The sequence below is a fragment of the Cheilinus undulatus genome, linkage group 18 (assembly GCF_018320785.1).
Source record: "Cheilinus undulatus linkage group 18, ASM1832078v1, whole genome shotgun sequence".
NCBI classification, from domain to species: domain Eukaryota; kingdom Metazoa; phylum Chordata; class Actinopteri; order Labriformes; family Labridae; genus Cheilinus; species Cheilinus undulatus.
Genome location: NC_054882.1, coordinates 14538225 through 14552510, shown reverse-complemented (window position 1 = coordinate 14552510; position 14286 = coordinate 14538225). Strand labels below are relative to the sequence as shown.

At 40.5% G+C, this 14286-nt stretch overlaps 1 protein-coding gene across 2 annotated transcripts in view; it reads right to left on the bottom strand.

The window, feature by feature from the left end:
- uggt1 (UDP-glucose glycoprotein glucosyltransferase 1) overlaps positions 1-14286 on the bottom strand; it is a 55318-nt gene that overhangs the window by 13239 nt on the left and 27793 nt on the right. The window contains exons 19-32 of one of the 2 annotated variants that reach the window (XM_041812710.1): positions 13121-13241; positions 11312-11410; positions 11107-11130; positions 10460-10554; positions 10062-10268; positions 9833-9964; positions 9585-9715; positions 9392-9487; positions 8941-9043; positions 8732-8811; positions 6243-6432; positions 5497-5655; positions 5321-5406; positions 5083-5167 (exon numbers count right to left, since the gene is read on the bottom strand). In XM_041812710.1, the coding sequence (XP_041668644.1) occupies positions 5083-5167; positions 5321-5406; positions 5497-5655; positions 6243-6432; positions 8732-8811; positions 8941-9043; positions 9392-9487; positions 9585-9715; positions 9833-9964; positions 10062-10268; positions 10460-10554; positions 11107-11130; positions 11312-11410; positions 13121-13241 (1608 nt within the window). The remainder of the gene's footprint in view (positions 1-5082; positions 5168-5320; positions 5407-5496; positions 5656-6242; positions 6433-8731; positions 8812-8940; positions 9044-9391; positions 9488-9584; positions 9716-9832; positions 9965-10061; positions 10269-10459; positions 10555-11106; positions 11131-11311; positions 11411-13120; positions 13242-14286) is intronic. The other variant, XM_041812711.1, reaches the window with a different exon arrangement.

Genomic DNA, 14286 nt, shown 5'->3' with positions numbered 1-14286 from the left:
GAAACCCTGCATAATGCTAGGGCTCCTTCTACGAGGTTAGTATACAGGAATTGTTGGTCTGCTTTTTCTTCATGGTGCAGGGACAGAGGGTTGGACCCAGTATCTTGTTCTGTGCAAGATGTCCTTCGCTACTTGCAGTATCTTTTTGAGGCTGGACGCGCCGCTTCAACTCTGGAAAGTGTATGCTGCAGCAATATCTCCAAATCATTGTCCTGTTGATGGCAGATCAGGAGGGGCACATCACTGGGTGTCACAGTTTCTCTGTGGTGCACGGAGGCTGCGCCCTCCTAGAATAAAGCATGCAGCTATGTGGGACCTGCCTCTGGTCCAGCAGGTCTTAGGCAGGGCACCCTTTGAGCCTAAGGCAGGGGCAGCCTTGAAGAACTTGTCAATTAAGACTGCTTTTCTCTTGGCAGTCAAGCGTGTAAGTGAACTTCACGCTCTCTCCATTAGTTCCACATGCCTTCAGTGGAAGGCAAACTACTCTGGTGTGACACTGTGGCCAAACATCTCTTTTCTGCCAGAGGTTTTGTCCCCTGGTCATATTAATCAGGCCATAAAACTAGAGGCTTACTGTCCTCCTCCACTTAGGTCAGAGATGGAGGAGAAGGCCAACTTCCTGTGTCCCATCTGGGCACTGCGCTTATACATTGAGGCTACACAAAGCTTCAGGCGCTCGGAGCAGCTGTTTGTCTGCTACAGTGCACAGAATAAGGGGCGTGCATTGTCTAAGCAGAGGCTCACCCACTGGGTTATTGAGGCCATTAAGCAGGCATATGAGGCTGCAGGTTTTCCTGCTCCTTCAGATGTTATCTGCCATTCCACCAGGGGGATGGCTACATCTTGGGAAGCAATAAGGGGGGTGTCGCTTTCAGAGATCTGTGCAGCAGCATCCTGGAAGGCACCTTGTACATTTTCGAGGTTCTATCGCCTTAATGTGGCGTCGGTGTCCACAATGGCGTCGGCTATACTGCCATTGGCATCTACATCTAGTCAATAGGTGGGTCTGGTTCCTTGTGACACTGCTGGCATAAATCATCCACTTTGTTTACTGCCACTGGCATTCAGGAAGGAATGAAACAGAACGGAAGTTACGAAGGTAACTATGGTTCTGTGAATTCCTGGATGACTGCCAGTCATTCCAGTCACTCTGAACTTTTCGATGCGAGAAGATTCTGAGAGGCCGGAAGTAGGCTATCACGTGCTATTTATAGCAGGTGTGGTCAGGTAGCTTACATGTCACTCACGTGACTTTGTTTACATTAGATCTCGACCTGCACCGAGTGCGAGGAGACATATCCACTTTGTTTACTGCCACTGGCAGTCATCCAGGAATTCACAGAACTGTAGTTACCTTCGTAACTTCTGTTTAGCTACCAAGGCTGCAGCATCTACCAAAGATTGCATATTGGCAACAAGAACATTCACTCATCTCCAATTCACACACGCAGTCAATAACTTATTGGAGGAGTGAACCCTTTTTTTGCATTTTAATCTCTTTGCATTTGTCACAGGAACATAAGGTTATTTAAGCCTCCCGAAACCATGCATGTAAACATGAGGACATTACATTCTGGCTCTCCAACAACATAGTAATATTTTCTACTATTCAAATTTCAATTTTTGAGATACTGGTCCAGAATGTTAATTAAAGTTTAAGTAATTTTACTGTAATGTTGGGATAAAATGCTATGAAGCCATCAGAAATGTTCATGGACATTTTGGGGAATTTACTTGAATTTTTTAAGTATTTCAAAGAAGTTTGGGGATATGTTTGTATATTTTGGGAGTTTCATTAAAATCTTCAGGGGGTTTGCTTTTTTAATTTTCATGAATTTGGGGTATGTTTGGAGCATGTTTGGTAGATTTTTGTTAACTTGCTGGCATTTCTGTGGAAATTGAGTAAATGTTCATTAGACCACCACCCAAAGTAAGGTTTATGCCACAGTTGCCCTAAGTTAACAGCATTGGTAATTACCAAAATCTTTTTTTATGTTTCTGCAATAGTTAATACACCAATATGTAGAAGCTCTTAAACCAAAATGATATTTTTAATGCTAAAATATAATTATTGTTATCCATGAATTTTCAAATTTACTGATTTACAAAAAAACAGAAAAAATAGTAAAGCACATGATTATTTCTTGATTAATATGTCAAATTATAGTTATTTACTTGCATTCCTTAACAGAAAAATTAGTTTTAGTGGTTGAATGTTATGCTTGATTAATTTCTGACTTCTCAGAGAAGCCCAGTGAGCCGGCTCAAATTTGGGTATAAAATGGTGAATTCAGTTTGAAATTCCTCATTCCTGTTCAAAATGGTAAAACGTGGAGAGCTCCCTGAAAATGAAAGAGTCCGCATTACAGCACTTCATGATGCTGGTTGGTCTCTGAGACAAAAAGGAAAGACATAAAGTGTTCTCACAATGTGGTCAAGTATGCTTTGGAGTCAATTGCTGAGACTGGTACTTACAAAATGGGCTAAGGAAGAGGCAGGAAACCAAAGTTAACTGAAGCAGATATCAGACACCTCAAGATTTTAAGAACTAGAGACAGAAGGAAGACCACTGCTGATCTTCAGGCAGAGATGAATGCTTCTAGATTAGAGTCTGAGAAAGTCTCCAGAATGACCATAAGCAGACGACTGATGGAACAAGGCTTAAAGGGAAGAATAGCTGCTAAGAAGCCGTTATTGAGGCCTGCAAACATCCAGAAATGCCTCAGATTTGCCAGGGAGCACAAACACAGGACTGTTGATGACTGGAAGAAGTTACTCTGGACGGACAAGTCCAAGTTTGAACTCTTCGGTCAGGATTGTCGTGTTTATGTCCGCAGAAAAGCTGGAGAACATTTTGATGCCAGATGCATTGCACCCAGAGTGAAACACGGTGGAGATTCCATTATGGTATGGGGTTCCATTTGTGGATACGGCGTGAGCAAATGAGTGAAAATCGACGGTATCATGAACAAGAACGTCTACCACAACATCTTAGTGCATCATGGAATCCCTTCTGGACTGAATCTGATTGGTCGTGGGCTCATATACCAACAAGACAATGACCCCAAGCATACTTCGAAGCTGTGCAGAGACTATTTGACCAAGATAAAGGAATCTGGAGTACTGGAACTGATGGACTGGCCAAGTCAAAGCCCAGATTTGAATCCTATTGAACAAATCTGGGATTTAGTAGATTCAAAGATGGATTGCGGGGCACTGGTGGCAGAATTGATAAGGCGGGCGCCCCATGTATGCAGGTGGCCCGGGTTCGAATCCGGCCTGAGGCCCTTCACCTCATGTCTCTCCCTGCTCTCTTCCCTGTTTCTGACTCTATCCACTATCCTCTTCCTCTATCAAATAAAGGCACAAAATTCCCAAAAATAAACCTTAAACAAAAAAAAAAAGATTGATCACACAAAAGTTTCATCTAAAGCAAATCTGTGGGAACTGCTAGAAACTATTTGGAACTCAATAACAAAAGAGACTGTAGAAAAGCACATAAAAACAAAGCCAGCAAGAATGCAAGCTGTTATCAAGGCCAAAGGAGGCTATACAAAATATTAAGTTTAAGTTTTTTGGTTAGTATGTGTGAAAAAGGACTATTTAGTTGTTTTAGTTTGTTATTTGCCAAATAAATAACAATAACATTTTTTAGTTTTAAACAAGTTTTTTAAAGATTTCTAAAATATTTATGTTTTCTTGTTTTTATGACAGGTTGTCTAATAAATTTGTTAAGCACTGTATTTGTCATTTTTGTTAATCTGATTTGAATTTTGGGGGAGGAATATACTTCAAAACTCTTAGGTTTTTATTTTTACATACTGATACTTTTTACATACTCATTTGATTTATAATTTTCATGATTTTTCATAGAAATTTCAGGGAATTTGAATGTTTCGTGGAATTCTCTATAATTTTTAATGGAATTTCAGGGAAAGTATTTGTAAATTTGGGGGATTTAGTAAGAATTTTAGGGGAGGAATCTGCTTAGAAATTTTCAATAATTTTCATGTAGATTTCAGGGAATTTGTCTGAATGTTTGGGGGATTTTTCCATCATTATCATGAAATTTGGGGGAATTAATTTGTAATAGACAATTGAAGGGATCTTTTTCCATTTTTTCTGGAATTTACATGGAATTTTTACACTTTTATTGGAAGGATTAGGCTTTAAGATAAAGTTTTTATGACGACTTCATCATCCTTCTCTCAGTGACTGGCTCCAAGTGACTGACTAAAGACCCCCGTCAACTGACTGGAACAAATACAAAACCTCTGCTCTAAAGCTGATCCAGAGCAGTATTATCTGCAGAAACCTGAGAAACCTTTGGGAGATTTCTGGACTTTGTTTTTTACAAAAACTAATACCTGTTCAAAGACAAGACTTTGCTTCTAAACTTAAGAGGTCCTACTGACCCCCAAATGATAGGGAGAAACTAAAAATGCATTCCAAACAAAAGCTCAGGTCTCAGGAGGACAGACAGGCACCTTAGAAAAATACCAAGGTCCTGACCTCAGTGATGGTAGGTACCTCCATGCCTACAAGTTAGTTAACATGAATTCAAACAATACAAGCTTCAGTATTCAAAGAAAAATCAGTTCTGATTTTTCTTAAGGAAGAAGTATGCTCATAAAGTTTATTTAAAATGAAAGTAAACAGAGAAATCTCCTAAGGGGGCCTTAAATTCTGAGGGGAGTTCATTAGACATAAAAATACATAAATGTAAATACTGACTGTATACATTGCTGTCCTTCTTTGTGCCTCCATCCATTTATCTGGTATTTTAAACATTGCATTTGTTTGTTTATTTCCTTATTTATTCCCACAGCTGTCTGAGGATGACTCTTGGGAATGTGGTTTTGTTTGTTGTTTGAAGTGTCTGCATGTGGCCACATCTATGATATGTAAATGTACCGATGGGATGCACATCTATACCCGGTTATTTCACTGTTTTGTAAGTTCTGCGTGACATAATCAGTCTTCTATTCATAAAAATTCATGCATCGAGACTGAAAAAGACTGGGAATGTTGCCTCTAATCATGCAGCATTTGATTCCATAGAGTTTTTTCATTCAAACTCACCTTGACTTTTATGATCCTGCTCTTGAAGTTGTTCAGCACGACTATGATGTCATCTGAGTCGGCTGGAGAGTCTGTGCCATCATGACTGCAAGGAAAGGCAGAGCAGATATAAAAAAGATTAGAAAGGAGAAATTACAACCAGTTTGGAAATCCACAAGTCTGGAAGCATGAGCTGAATTTAAAACTAATGAGACATCTGGACCCTGCAGCTCAATAAAGCCAAACTCTGTGTTCTTACCTGTAAATCTTGTAGATTTCATCAGAGCGACCTTTCCTCAGCTTCAGGATCCAGGCGCCTGGAGCTGCCTTCAGCTGAAAGTAACCCTACAGAGCAGAGCACAGGAGATGTCTGACTTTCTACAACTTTCCTTTTTAAGGTGTTACACAACAAGATTTCATAACACCGTAGCTCACCAGGTTGGCCATGACGATAGTATCCACAATGACCGGCTCGGAGGCAGTTCCCAGGGTGAACTGGAGGCCACGCGGAGGCTGCCCCGAACTCACATCAAAACAATGGCCTTCCAAAAGAAGGTGCTCCAGCTCGTACTCTGCTGCTACAATATTCTCTACCTGCAAACACAGAAAAGTAGAGTTTATTTATTTAGCTTTTGTTCAGCTGAATATCAGCGGGGTTTATGCACCCACATTATTTATGGCTCCCAAATAAACAAAGCTGTGCAAAAAGAGGGCAGAACTTTCAGCATGTACGCAAACGTGGAAGAAACAAAAGGTCGACCCTCCTCGGACGAGTGAGGGCGCAACAGAAACCAAAGATAAAAGAACAAAGATTGATGTAAGAGCTCTATGGTCAAAGGAAAACAACTCTAGCATTGCTTCTCCTTTAATGGCAGGTTTAACTTGGAACTTGTTTGATTTTATAATTTAAACCTTAAAGTTCATTTCACATGAATAAAAACCTGATGACTAGATAAAAATGTTGTAATCTGATTTGTAAACCTGTAGCTTTAACTTCTCTCCAGAGAAGTGGAAGAAACACAAACTATCCAACCAGAATTCAAACTTAATTTACGCAGACAAGAAAAGTTCGAACTTTTGATTTTCAGTTTGAAATCTATAAAAAGTAAAACATTCAGAGAAACACTAACATTTCACTTTTACTACTCCTGATACAACCCTAACACAAAAATCTGCTGTACCTCCTCCAGGTAGATGTTGTCCAGGTCGTAGCGGGTGTGCACGGATTCCACCATCCAGCTCTCAGGAGTGATGAGGTTCAGGGTGAAGAGAGGGGACTGAGGCATGTCCAAGAACTTAGCCATGGGACCAGGAGCGAAACTACCGTCCACCTGGAACGCAACTTCTGGCTCCAAGACGTGACGGTAAAAACTGAAATAAAGAAACCAGGAAGAGATTGTTATTCTACATTTACTCCATCCATTTTATCCTGCTTATCGAGCCTGGGACAAGTCAACCGCGTCATCCCTCTTCTTAGCAACATTTTCCAACCCTTGCTGGGGGAGTCCAGGGCATTCCCAGGCCATATGGAAAACATAATCCCTCAAGTGAGCTCTGGGTTTGCACCAAGGTCTCTTGCCAGTTGGACGTGCCCAGAGGACCTCCACAGGGAGGAGGCTAGAAGGCATCCTGATCAGATGCCCAAACCACTTCAGCTGACTCCTTTCGATGTGAAGGAGCAGCAGCTCTACTTCAAACTTCCTTATCTCCACCCTCCAGGGGAAACACATTTCAGCTGGTGATCTCATTCTCACTACCCAAAGCTCATGACCACAGGTGAGGGGCTGAACGAAGGGAATAGTTTAAATTAGATCACTCTTAAATGAGCTGGGGGGGGGTTGTTACATTAAACAGATATGGAGTTTGCACTATGACAGCTTAAACTCCATCTCCCTCCAAAAATGACATCTTTTGATTCTTGAAAGCTCCAGAAAACCCTCTGTGAAAATGGTTCAGTAGGGTCTTTAAAGGGATACTGAAATATTTTTGAAATGCGGTTGGGATTTCTGTCAAGAAATTGACATTTATTTTAATTGTTTCAGTGATAAAACCCTAAAAAGAAAGATCTACACATCTTTCTTACCAAAAGACATTTGAATAAACTATTTAAAAACTGTGAAAATCTTTGCCAAGGGAGCAACTGGACTTGGTTGAGGTTATTGACTGAAGCAGCTTTTGGAAGAGAGGCAAACCTGGATGACAAATTTCCATTCAGCTCTCCTGGTCAGGCTCAGTTCCGCTGATTAATTTTCAGAGAGTTGAAAAAGGTCCATAAAACACCGGCATTCAGTAAGACAGGGAACTCTGGATGGGGAATGATGCAGGCTGCAGGCGTCTGTGAGCCGCTATCCTCCATCAGAAATGTCCTTAAGAAGTGAGGTGAAGTCCCACTCCCGACAGCTGCAGCTCTCATATTCATGGGCACAGTATCCACACCTACACAACCAGGTAAACTGGGATCTCTCCTGCAAGCCAAGTTTCTCTCCTCTCTCTTTCTTCGAGTCTCTTTCTGTTCTGTAGAAGCTCCTCTGTGTTCTCAGGGGTAAAAGTATCCCCTCTTATCCACAGTAAACAGCACGTCATCACCGCTCAAGTCAAAATTGCTCATTTCCTGTTTTGTTATGTCTTAGTTTTTTGTTGTTTTCTCTGTCAAAGCCCACAGACCCAAACAGCTGACCAGAAAAGCCGAGGCAGAGAGCACGATGCTGAAGCTTGAATTGCAAAATAGTGGCAAACAGAGACTTTCTGGGTAAAAAATAAAAGGCTACAAATTAATTTGATAAAGCGTAAAAGCGAGACAAAATGTTTTTTGGTCCATGTTTATCTCAAACTCGCTAAATCACCCCAAGGATGTTATGCAACCCAACTTAAAAAATATTGACATATCCCCTTGAAACAATTTTATGAGCACGACTCTTCTGCAAAAGGACACCCATCACAACAGTCAGAGATTTCATGGCTCTGTGTGTCTGTAACAGCTCAGAAAATGCTTCAACTAAAAGAAAGCCACAGTTGGGTTCAGTCCGGCCTGTGGCCTGCATGTCTCTCGCCAGCTCTCTCATTACTGTTTTTGATTCTGTTTACTTTCCTCCTCTATCAATAAAGGAAGAAAACACCCAAAATTAATCTTGTAAAAAAACAGAGATAGCCTCAGTGGAAAAGGAAAAGAGTCCCTTTAAGTCATTCAAAAACATGTTTACACATGGGAGTTTGCACAATCACAGAAGCCTTAACATATGATGATGCTTTGACTTAATAAAGATTAGACATTCCCAGATCAGAGCAATACAGTATTATAACAGAATGGGTATTACCCACAGTTCAGTTCTTAGGCCTCTACTTTTTAGTCAGTTTATAAATGACTTGCCAACAGCTTGTCCTGAGGCCCAGCTTCAAGCTTTAGGCAGATAGCTTGTTCTCAAATGCTCCTGCTAGGAGTGTAATGTGGTTTTATGTTGGTGAATGTTTTTTTTTTCACGCTGTAAACTCAAAAGACGAAGGACTATTGGCAGTATTATAAACTCTGTGTGGCATCAGATCTTTGCTTTGTATTCAAAGTATATCAAATGGCACCCTCTATCTAAATTGGTTGGGTAAGTGATGAGCTTCTATTAAGAAAAAGCAGAAACATCAGAGCATCAGAAGCAGTATGATCTGTTTCTGTCCTCACCTCTTAAGGGGCAACTCCGACAGTTTGGACTGGCAGTTCATGAAAACCCGTAGGTTGACGTTTATCAGCTGCTTCAGAACCTGCAGGTGGAGAGAGGAAGAACAGGATGGGTTACACACAAGATGTGGACAGGGCTAAGAGGAGGCCAGGTTAATATTCTGGACAGATCTATTAGAGCAAAATCCAACCCAGGACCAAATTCAACCCACCAACAGGAGAGGAGCAAGCTTCTGTGCATCTCTCGTCACAGGATCCACAACAGCAATGACATCAAAGTAGACGTCCCCCTCCTTAGGACGGATCTTCACAGCACTGCAACAGGTGAGCGTAGCAAATAGTCATGCAAAGCTCACAAATGGAAGACCGTTGAGGCTGTTGCATTTATTCTGATGGTAACTATGGGTGAATTAAAAAACTGGGCTGCAGGCTGCAGATGACATAGTGGTCAAAGCAGGACTCATGTATGTGGATGGCCCAGGTTCAAGTCTGGTCTGTGGCTATTTTCTCGCATGCAAGTCCAGTTTTACTCTTAGGTGATCTAATGAGACAAACGGCTGATGTTTTCTCATACAATGTAGATAACAATTTTAAATTAAGCTATCTTTAAGGGATTAAATGTGGATTTCTAGTCTACCAAATGTGCAAGTACCACAACATTACCTGTAGCGATCATCTGCAAAGTCGTACTCGACCCGGGCTTCTCCTTTAGGCTGAGAGGACAGGAGAGCATCCACCTTCATCACCAAATCGCTGGCCCTGAGAGAAAACTGACCTTAAATTTCACAAAACCTGACCCATAATCCACATGTGACCTTGCAGGGATCTCTTCTTGCAAAGACAGGATTAAACTCACCTGTCGTCCTCGATTCCAAACTGCTGGACTTTGCCTTTGATTCGTTCTCCAGATGTTTTCAGGATGATGCTCTCCAGCAGCAAAAAGTCATCCTGGTTGAAAACCTCCTCCTCCTCCAGTGGACCAATGATCTGAAGAAGGACGCAGAAGTATCTACTGATCTGCTTTTCTTCATAAAAACTAAGTTTTCTATATTGCACTGCAGGTCTTAAGTTTTTTACACAATAAGAAACACAACTGTGACTCACCCTTCCATTGCTAATGACTGCTTTTTGTCCTTTCTTTAGTTTGAGCACATCTCTGCAGTAGGCGGCGTGGGAGAGCAGGAAGTCATGTTTCTGACCTTCATAAGCACTCTTAAACAGTGACACATCCATACCCTGCAGGGAAAAAGAAAGGGATTAACACCAGAGAAAAGGAAAATGTTTCAACAATCACAACAGGGAAAAAAAAAAAAAAAAGGTTAGACTCCCTCACCCCAACAGCAAACTCTCCGATGTCGACGCCCTTCTCCAGAGCAGCAGCGGTATCTTCTTTAGTCATCTTGGTGATGAAGTTCTTGGCGTTATTGGCTGATTGCGTCTGCATGGCAGCCCAGATTGCTCGGGCCACGCGACTCGTCTCCGTGGATGGAGCGGCTGACGGGTTATTGATCATCCCAAGTCGGACATTGTTGCTGGTTTTCTGACAAGGTAACGATAGCAAAGAGTTTACTATACCAGTAAGACCTCAACAAATTCAGCAGCAACAGAAATTCATGATTCAACTTCTCAGATTTACATGCAGATGTTTTTCCCCCAAAATATCCAACCAATCTTTGAATTAATTCATGTTCAAAATAATTATTCGAGATCTTCTAAGAAGCTTTTTTGTACCATGTGTCTGATGGCATCATAAAGAAGCCGACGTCCCGAGGGCTTGTCAAAGTCTCCAACCACCCAGAAGGTCACGGGCCGGATGAAACCGTCATCTGACAAACACAAAGAAAGACAGAAGAAGAGGCTGTCAGATAAATAATGATGATGCTACACAGGCAAAGCCATGAAGCACCAGAGCTATGCTGTTTTCAGTGAAGATAAAGTCCAGTAATGAGGGTAAAAATCTACGAGGGTGGGAAACTGGCCTGCAAGAAACAGGATACTATAAACAAAGTCACTACTTTCTGCTGTTATCTGCAACAAAAATAAATAAAAATTTAACATTAAGTCAAAGTTTTAACTCCTTATTCTCCATGCAGCTACAGCAAACACAGAATGAACCTTCATGCTCTCCTAAAGATGGAAGAAATGATGTTAGCACTTAGTGAGCAGTTATGTAAACACTTTCATTAGTAGTTACACTTTAGCCAACACTACAATCACTGCATGCATTCTTAGTCATTTATGTCCTCAGAGAAATGCCGCACAGATGGAAGCATGAGTCACAAACAGATCTGAACAATGCCAGCGATGTAGTTCACAGAAAACAGAAAGAATCAGAGCAAATCAGGAGTGGGATTAGTCTGGAGGAAGAGGGTGATTACCATGCCTGTTGGTGGTGGTCATCCCTGATGAAGGGAACATTTTAAATCACATGAACAGGGCGAAGAAGAGGAGGAGAGGACAGAAGGACAATACACGAAGAGAGAGGGTTTAGGATTGAAGATGACTAAGTAATAAGTAGAAACAAAGACAAATGCATAACAAGCTTTCTCTTTGATTAACAGCTACAGCACAACACTGTTTTACCTTTCTTGGTCATATAGTTCAGGCTGTTGGCCACGGCGGTGCTCTTCTCTTTGGTGTCGAGCGTTGAGAAGCGAGCGTAATCGTCGATGAAGAAATTGTCTGCAAGAAGAAAGGACAGAGTGCATCAGTGATATTGTGAGGATTTAAAGTTAGGGTGTTTTGTTAAAGAAATAAAAGGCTTTAATGAGGTGAGGATGTGGATATTTTTGGAAAATTTCAAAGGAAAACTTGAGAAATTTCAATGGGAAGTTATGGAGAGAGTGTTAAGAAATGTTTGGGAAATTTTCAGACCGAACTTTGAAGAATTTCTGCTTCCTAGTAGTTTCAACGGACACTTGCAGGACCACAACTTGAAACTTTGGGAATTTTTTAGGGATGCATGATATCGGATTTTGGCAGAAATCCAATACGCTAATATTTACAAGATAATTTTAGCCTATACCAATATGAATATTTAAATGTAGATCAGTCCTCAAACTTCAGTCCTTAAAACACACTATTTAAACATTTTATTTTTAAAGGGGACATATTTTACCCTTTTAAGACAAGCTTATAGTGGTTTCAGAGGTCTGCAAAACATGCCTGTGAAGTCTGTTGCTCAAAAAACACTCCAGTATTGGATTTTTGTATGTCTAAAAAAAACCTCTGTTTCAGCCCTGCTCAGAACGAGCTGTTTCTGTGTCTGCGGCTTTAAATGTTACTGAGCTGTCTGACTCCGCCCCTGACCACGCCCCTCTCAGGAAATGGATGTGGCTTAATGGATGTGGCTCTCCTGATCTTTCTCTCTGCTAGTGGAACTTTCTTTCAGGCAGGGAGGGCCAACCAAACCTGGGGGTGGTGTTAACTCCCCACATGACATCATGAGGGGAAAATCTGAGAATAGCTTGTTTTAGCACACATTTTCTGAAAGGTTGAGGGGGGGTGCCAAGGGCACATATTTTTGTTAGAAAAGCCTGAAAAAGTGATTTTTACACAATATCTCCCCTTTAAGTTCAGTCCTTCAAACAGACTTTAAAGTGTAAGGAATGATGATGAATAAAGAAAAGACTTTATATAAAATAGGTCTGTTGGTCCAGCCTAAAACTCCACTAATTTATTTGTCTGTACAGCCAATATTTACAGCTGGCATAGGCTGATTTTTATAGAAAAAATCAGGAATGGGCAATATTACAGTAATATCATATTCCACAGTATTGCTATGATTACCATCTTGATTACTGGGCTGTGAAATGAACACGTGTTTATCATAAATGCCATATTAATGTGTTTCTATCCTCCATCAGCCCCACTGCAGAGTGTGGGGATGCTTTAAACGTGATCAATAAAATCCTGTTAATGATTAATGGTTGGAACTTTTGGGAAGAACTGTCATGAAAAATTTAGGAATGTTTTCAGAGATTTTCAAAGAAAACATCCAGAGACTTTCAGAAATGTGGAAAGTTTTAAATGACAGGTAATTTGGCACTTTCTGAATTTAAGCTTTTCAATGAAATTATTTAAGAAAATTTCAATGGGAGAATTTTGGAAAATGTACAATTAAAACATTAAAAAGAAACTTCAGAGATTTAGAACGATTTTAGGAGGACATTCAACATTATCATGGCAAAAAATTCAAACATTCTTAAAGGACAGCTTGGGAAATCTGCATAGGAAATTTTTATATCCTTTTAACAAAAAAATGAAATCTGGGGGATATCTCTGGAGGACACCTTAAAAAATTCAGGGGAATTTTCATAGATTTTCATTGGAAACTTTCCAATGCAAATGAAAATTTCAGAAAAATTCACCCTGGACTTCACCCTTACTCACTGGTGTCAGACAAATCCAGGTATGTCCTGCTGGTGGAAAGCACTCGGGGGTTTATTCGTGGAACGACGTTGGGCTGATTCATGATGAAGTCCACGACGTCGTGATCTGTCGCCAGCTCACCCTGCGAGCCACACAAGCACAGAGTCAAGATATGAATGATGATTCAGGGTGGACATCCTTCACCAGTACTACAGAGCCAACAATCATGCAGGAGGAGTTCGTCTGTGAGATTTTTTAATGCTCAAAGTCACAGCAAAGACAGGAGTCTCAATATCACAGCTTTCCCACTGCAGCTACTGATGCTTGTGTTCAGAAGGAAAAGTTCTCCAAAAACAAATTTGGATTAAATGCTGAAAAGGAGAAAACAAAGGGGATAACTAACAGAATGTCCTTCTCCAAAATTGGAAAACATCTGAATGACTCTCAGCTTTTCAGCTTCAAGACATTACAAAACAGAGGCCTTTGAAAAAACAAATTCAAACATTTGGCTCCTCGGAGTGCTGGGCCGACATTAAAACAGGAAAACACGGCAGATGGCACACTTACAAAGATGAAGCTGAATAAAAAAAATATTTCTCACTAAAAATTCAACACTGTGTACTTGTTAAAACGATCAATTCTCCTCCCAAAAAAACATCTACAGCTATTCTGCTGATTTCTCTTCCTTTTAATTAGACCGTGTTTGAAGCAGATCCAGTAAATTAAAAAAAAAAAAACACCACTAACATGCACAATAACACAAACATTACACCCACCGGTATTAACAACACTGTGTCAGGCTGTCAGCTCACTACGTGAGAATACTTGTAGTAATGTGATGCTTTGTGCGGCGTTGCAAGCATTGTTCATTGTAAAAATGTTTTATAGTGCTCGAAGCACAGAGGTGTTAATTTAAGGAGGGGTGTTATGAAATGTTTTAAATATTTTGTGCTTAATGCTGAGATCAGACATCTCTTTATTTTTGTACTGAAGTATGCTCTCCTGTTAGCTTTATTCTCTTGTCAGCTAAAGGGGGTAACTCCTCTTTAATTGTTGTTTTGATAGAAATGTGTATCTGAATTACTTCAAATGTGTGAAAGCCAGAATATTATCATTGTCAAGGTTAGTATCCATTTATTTCTTTTACTGATTTTATGTAGGGTTTACAGACCAACAGTCAAAGGATC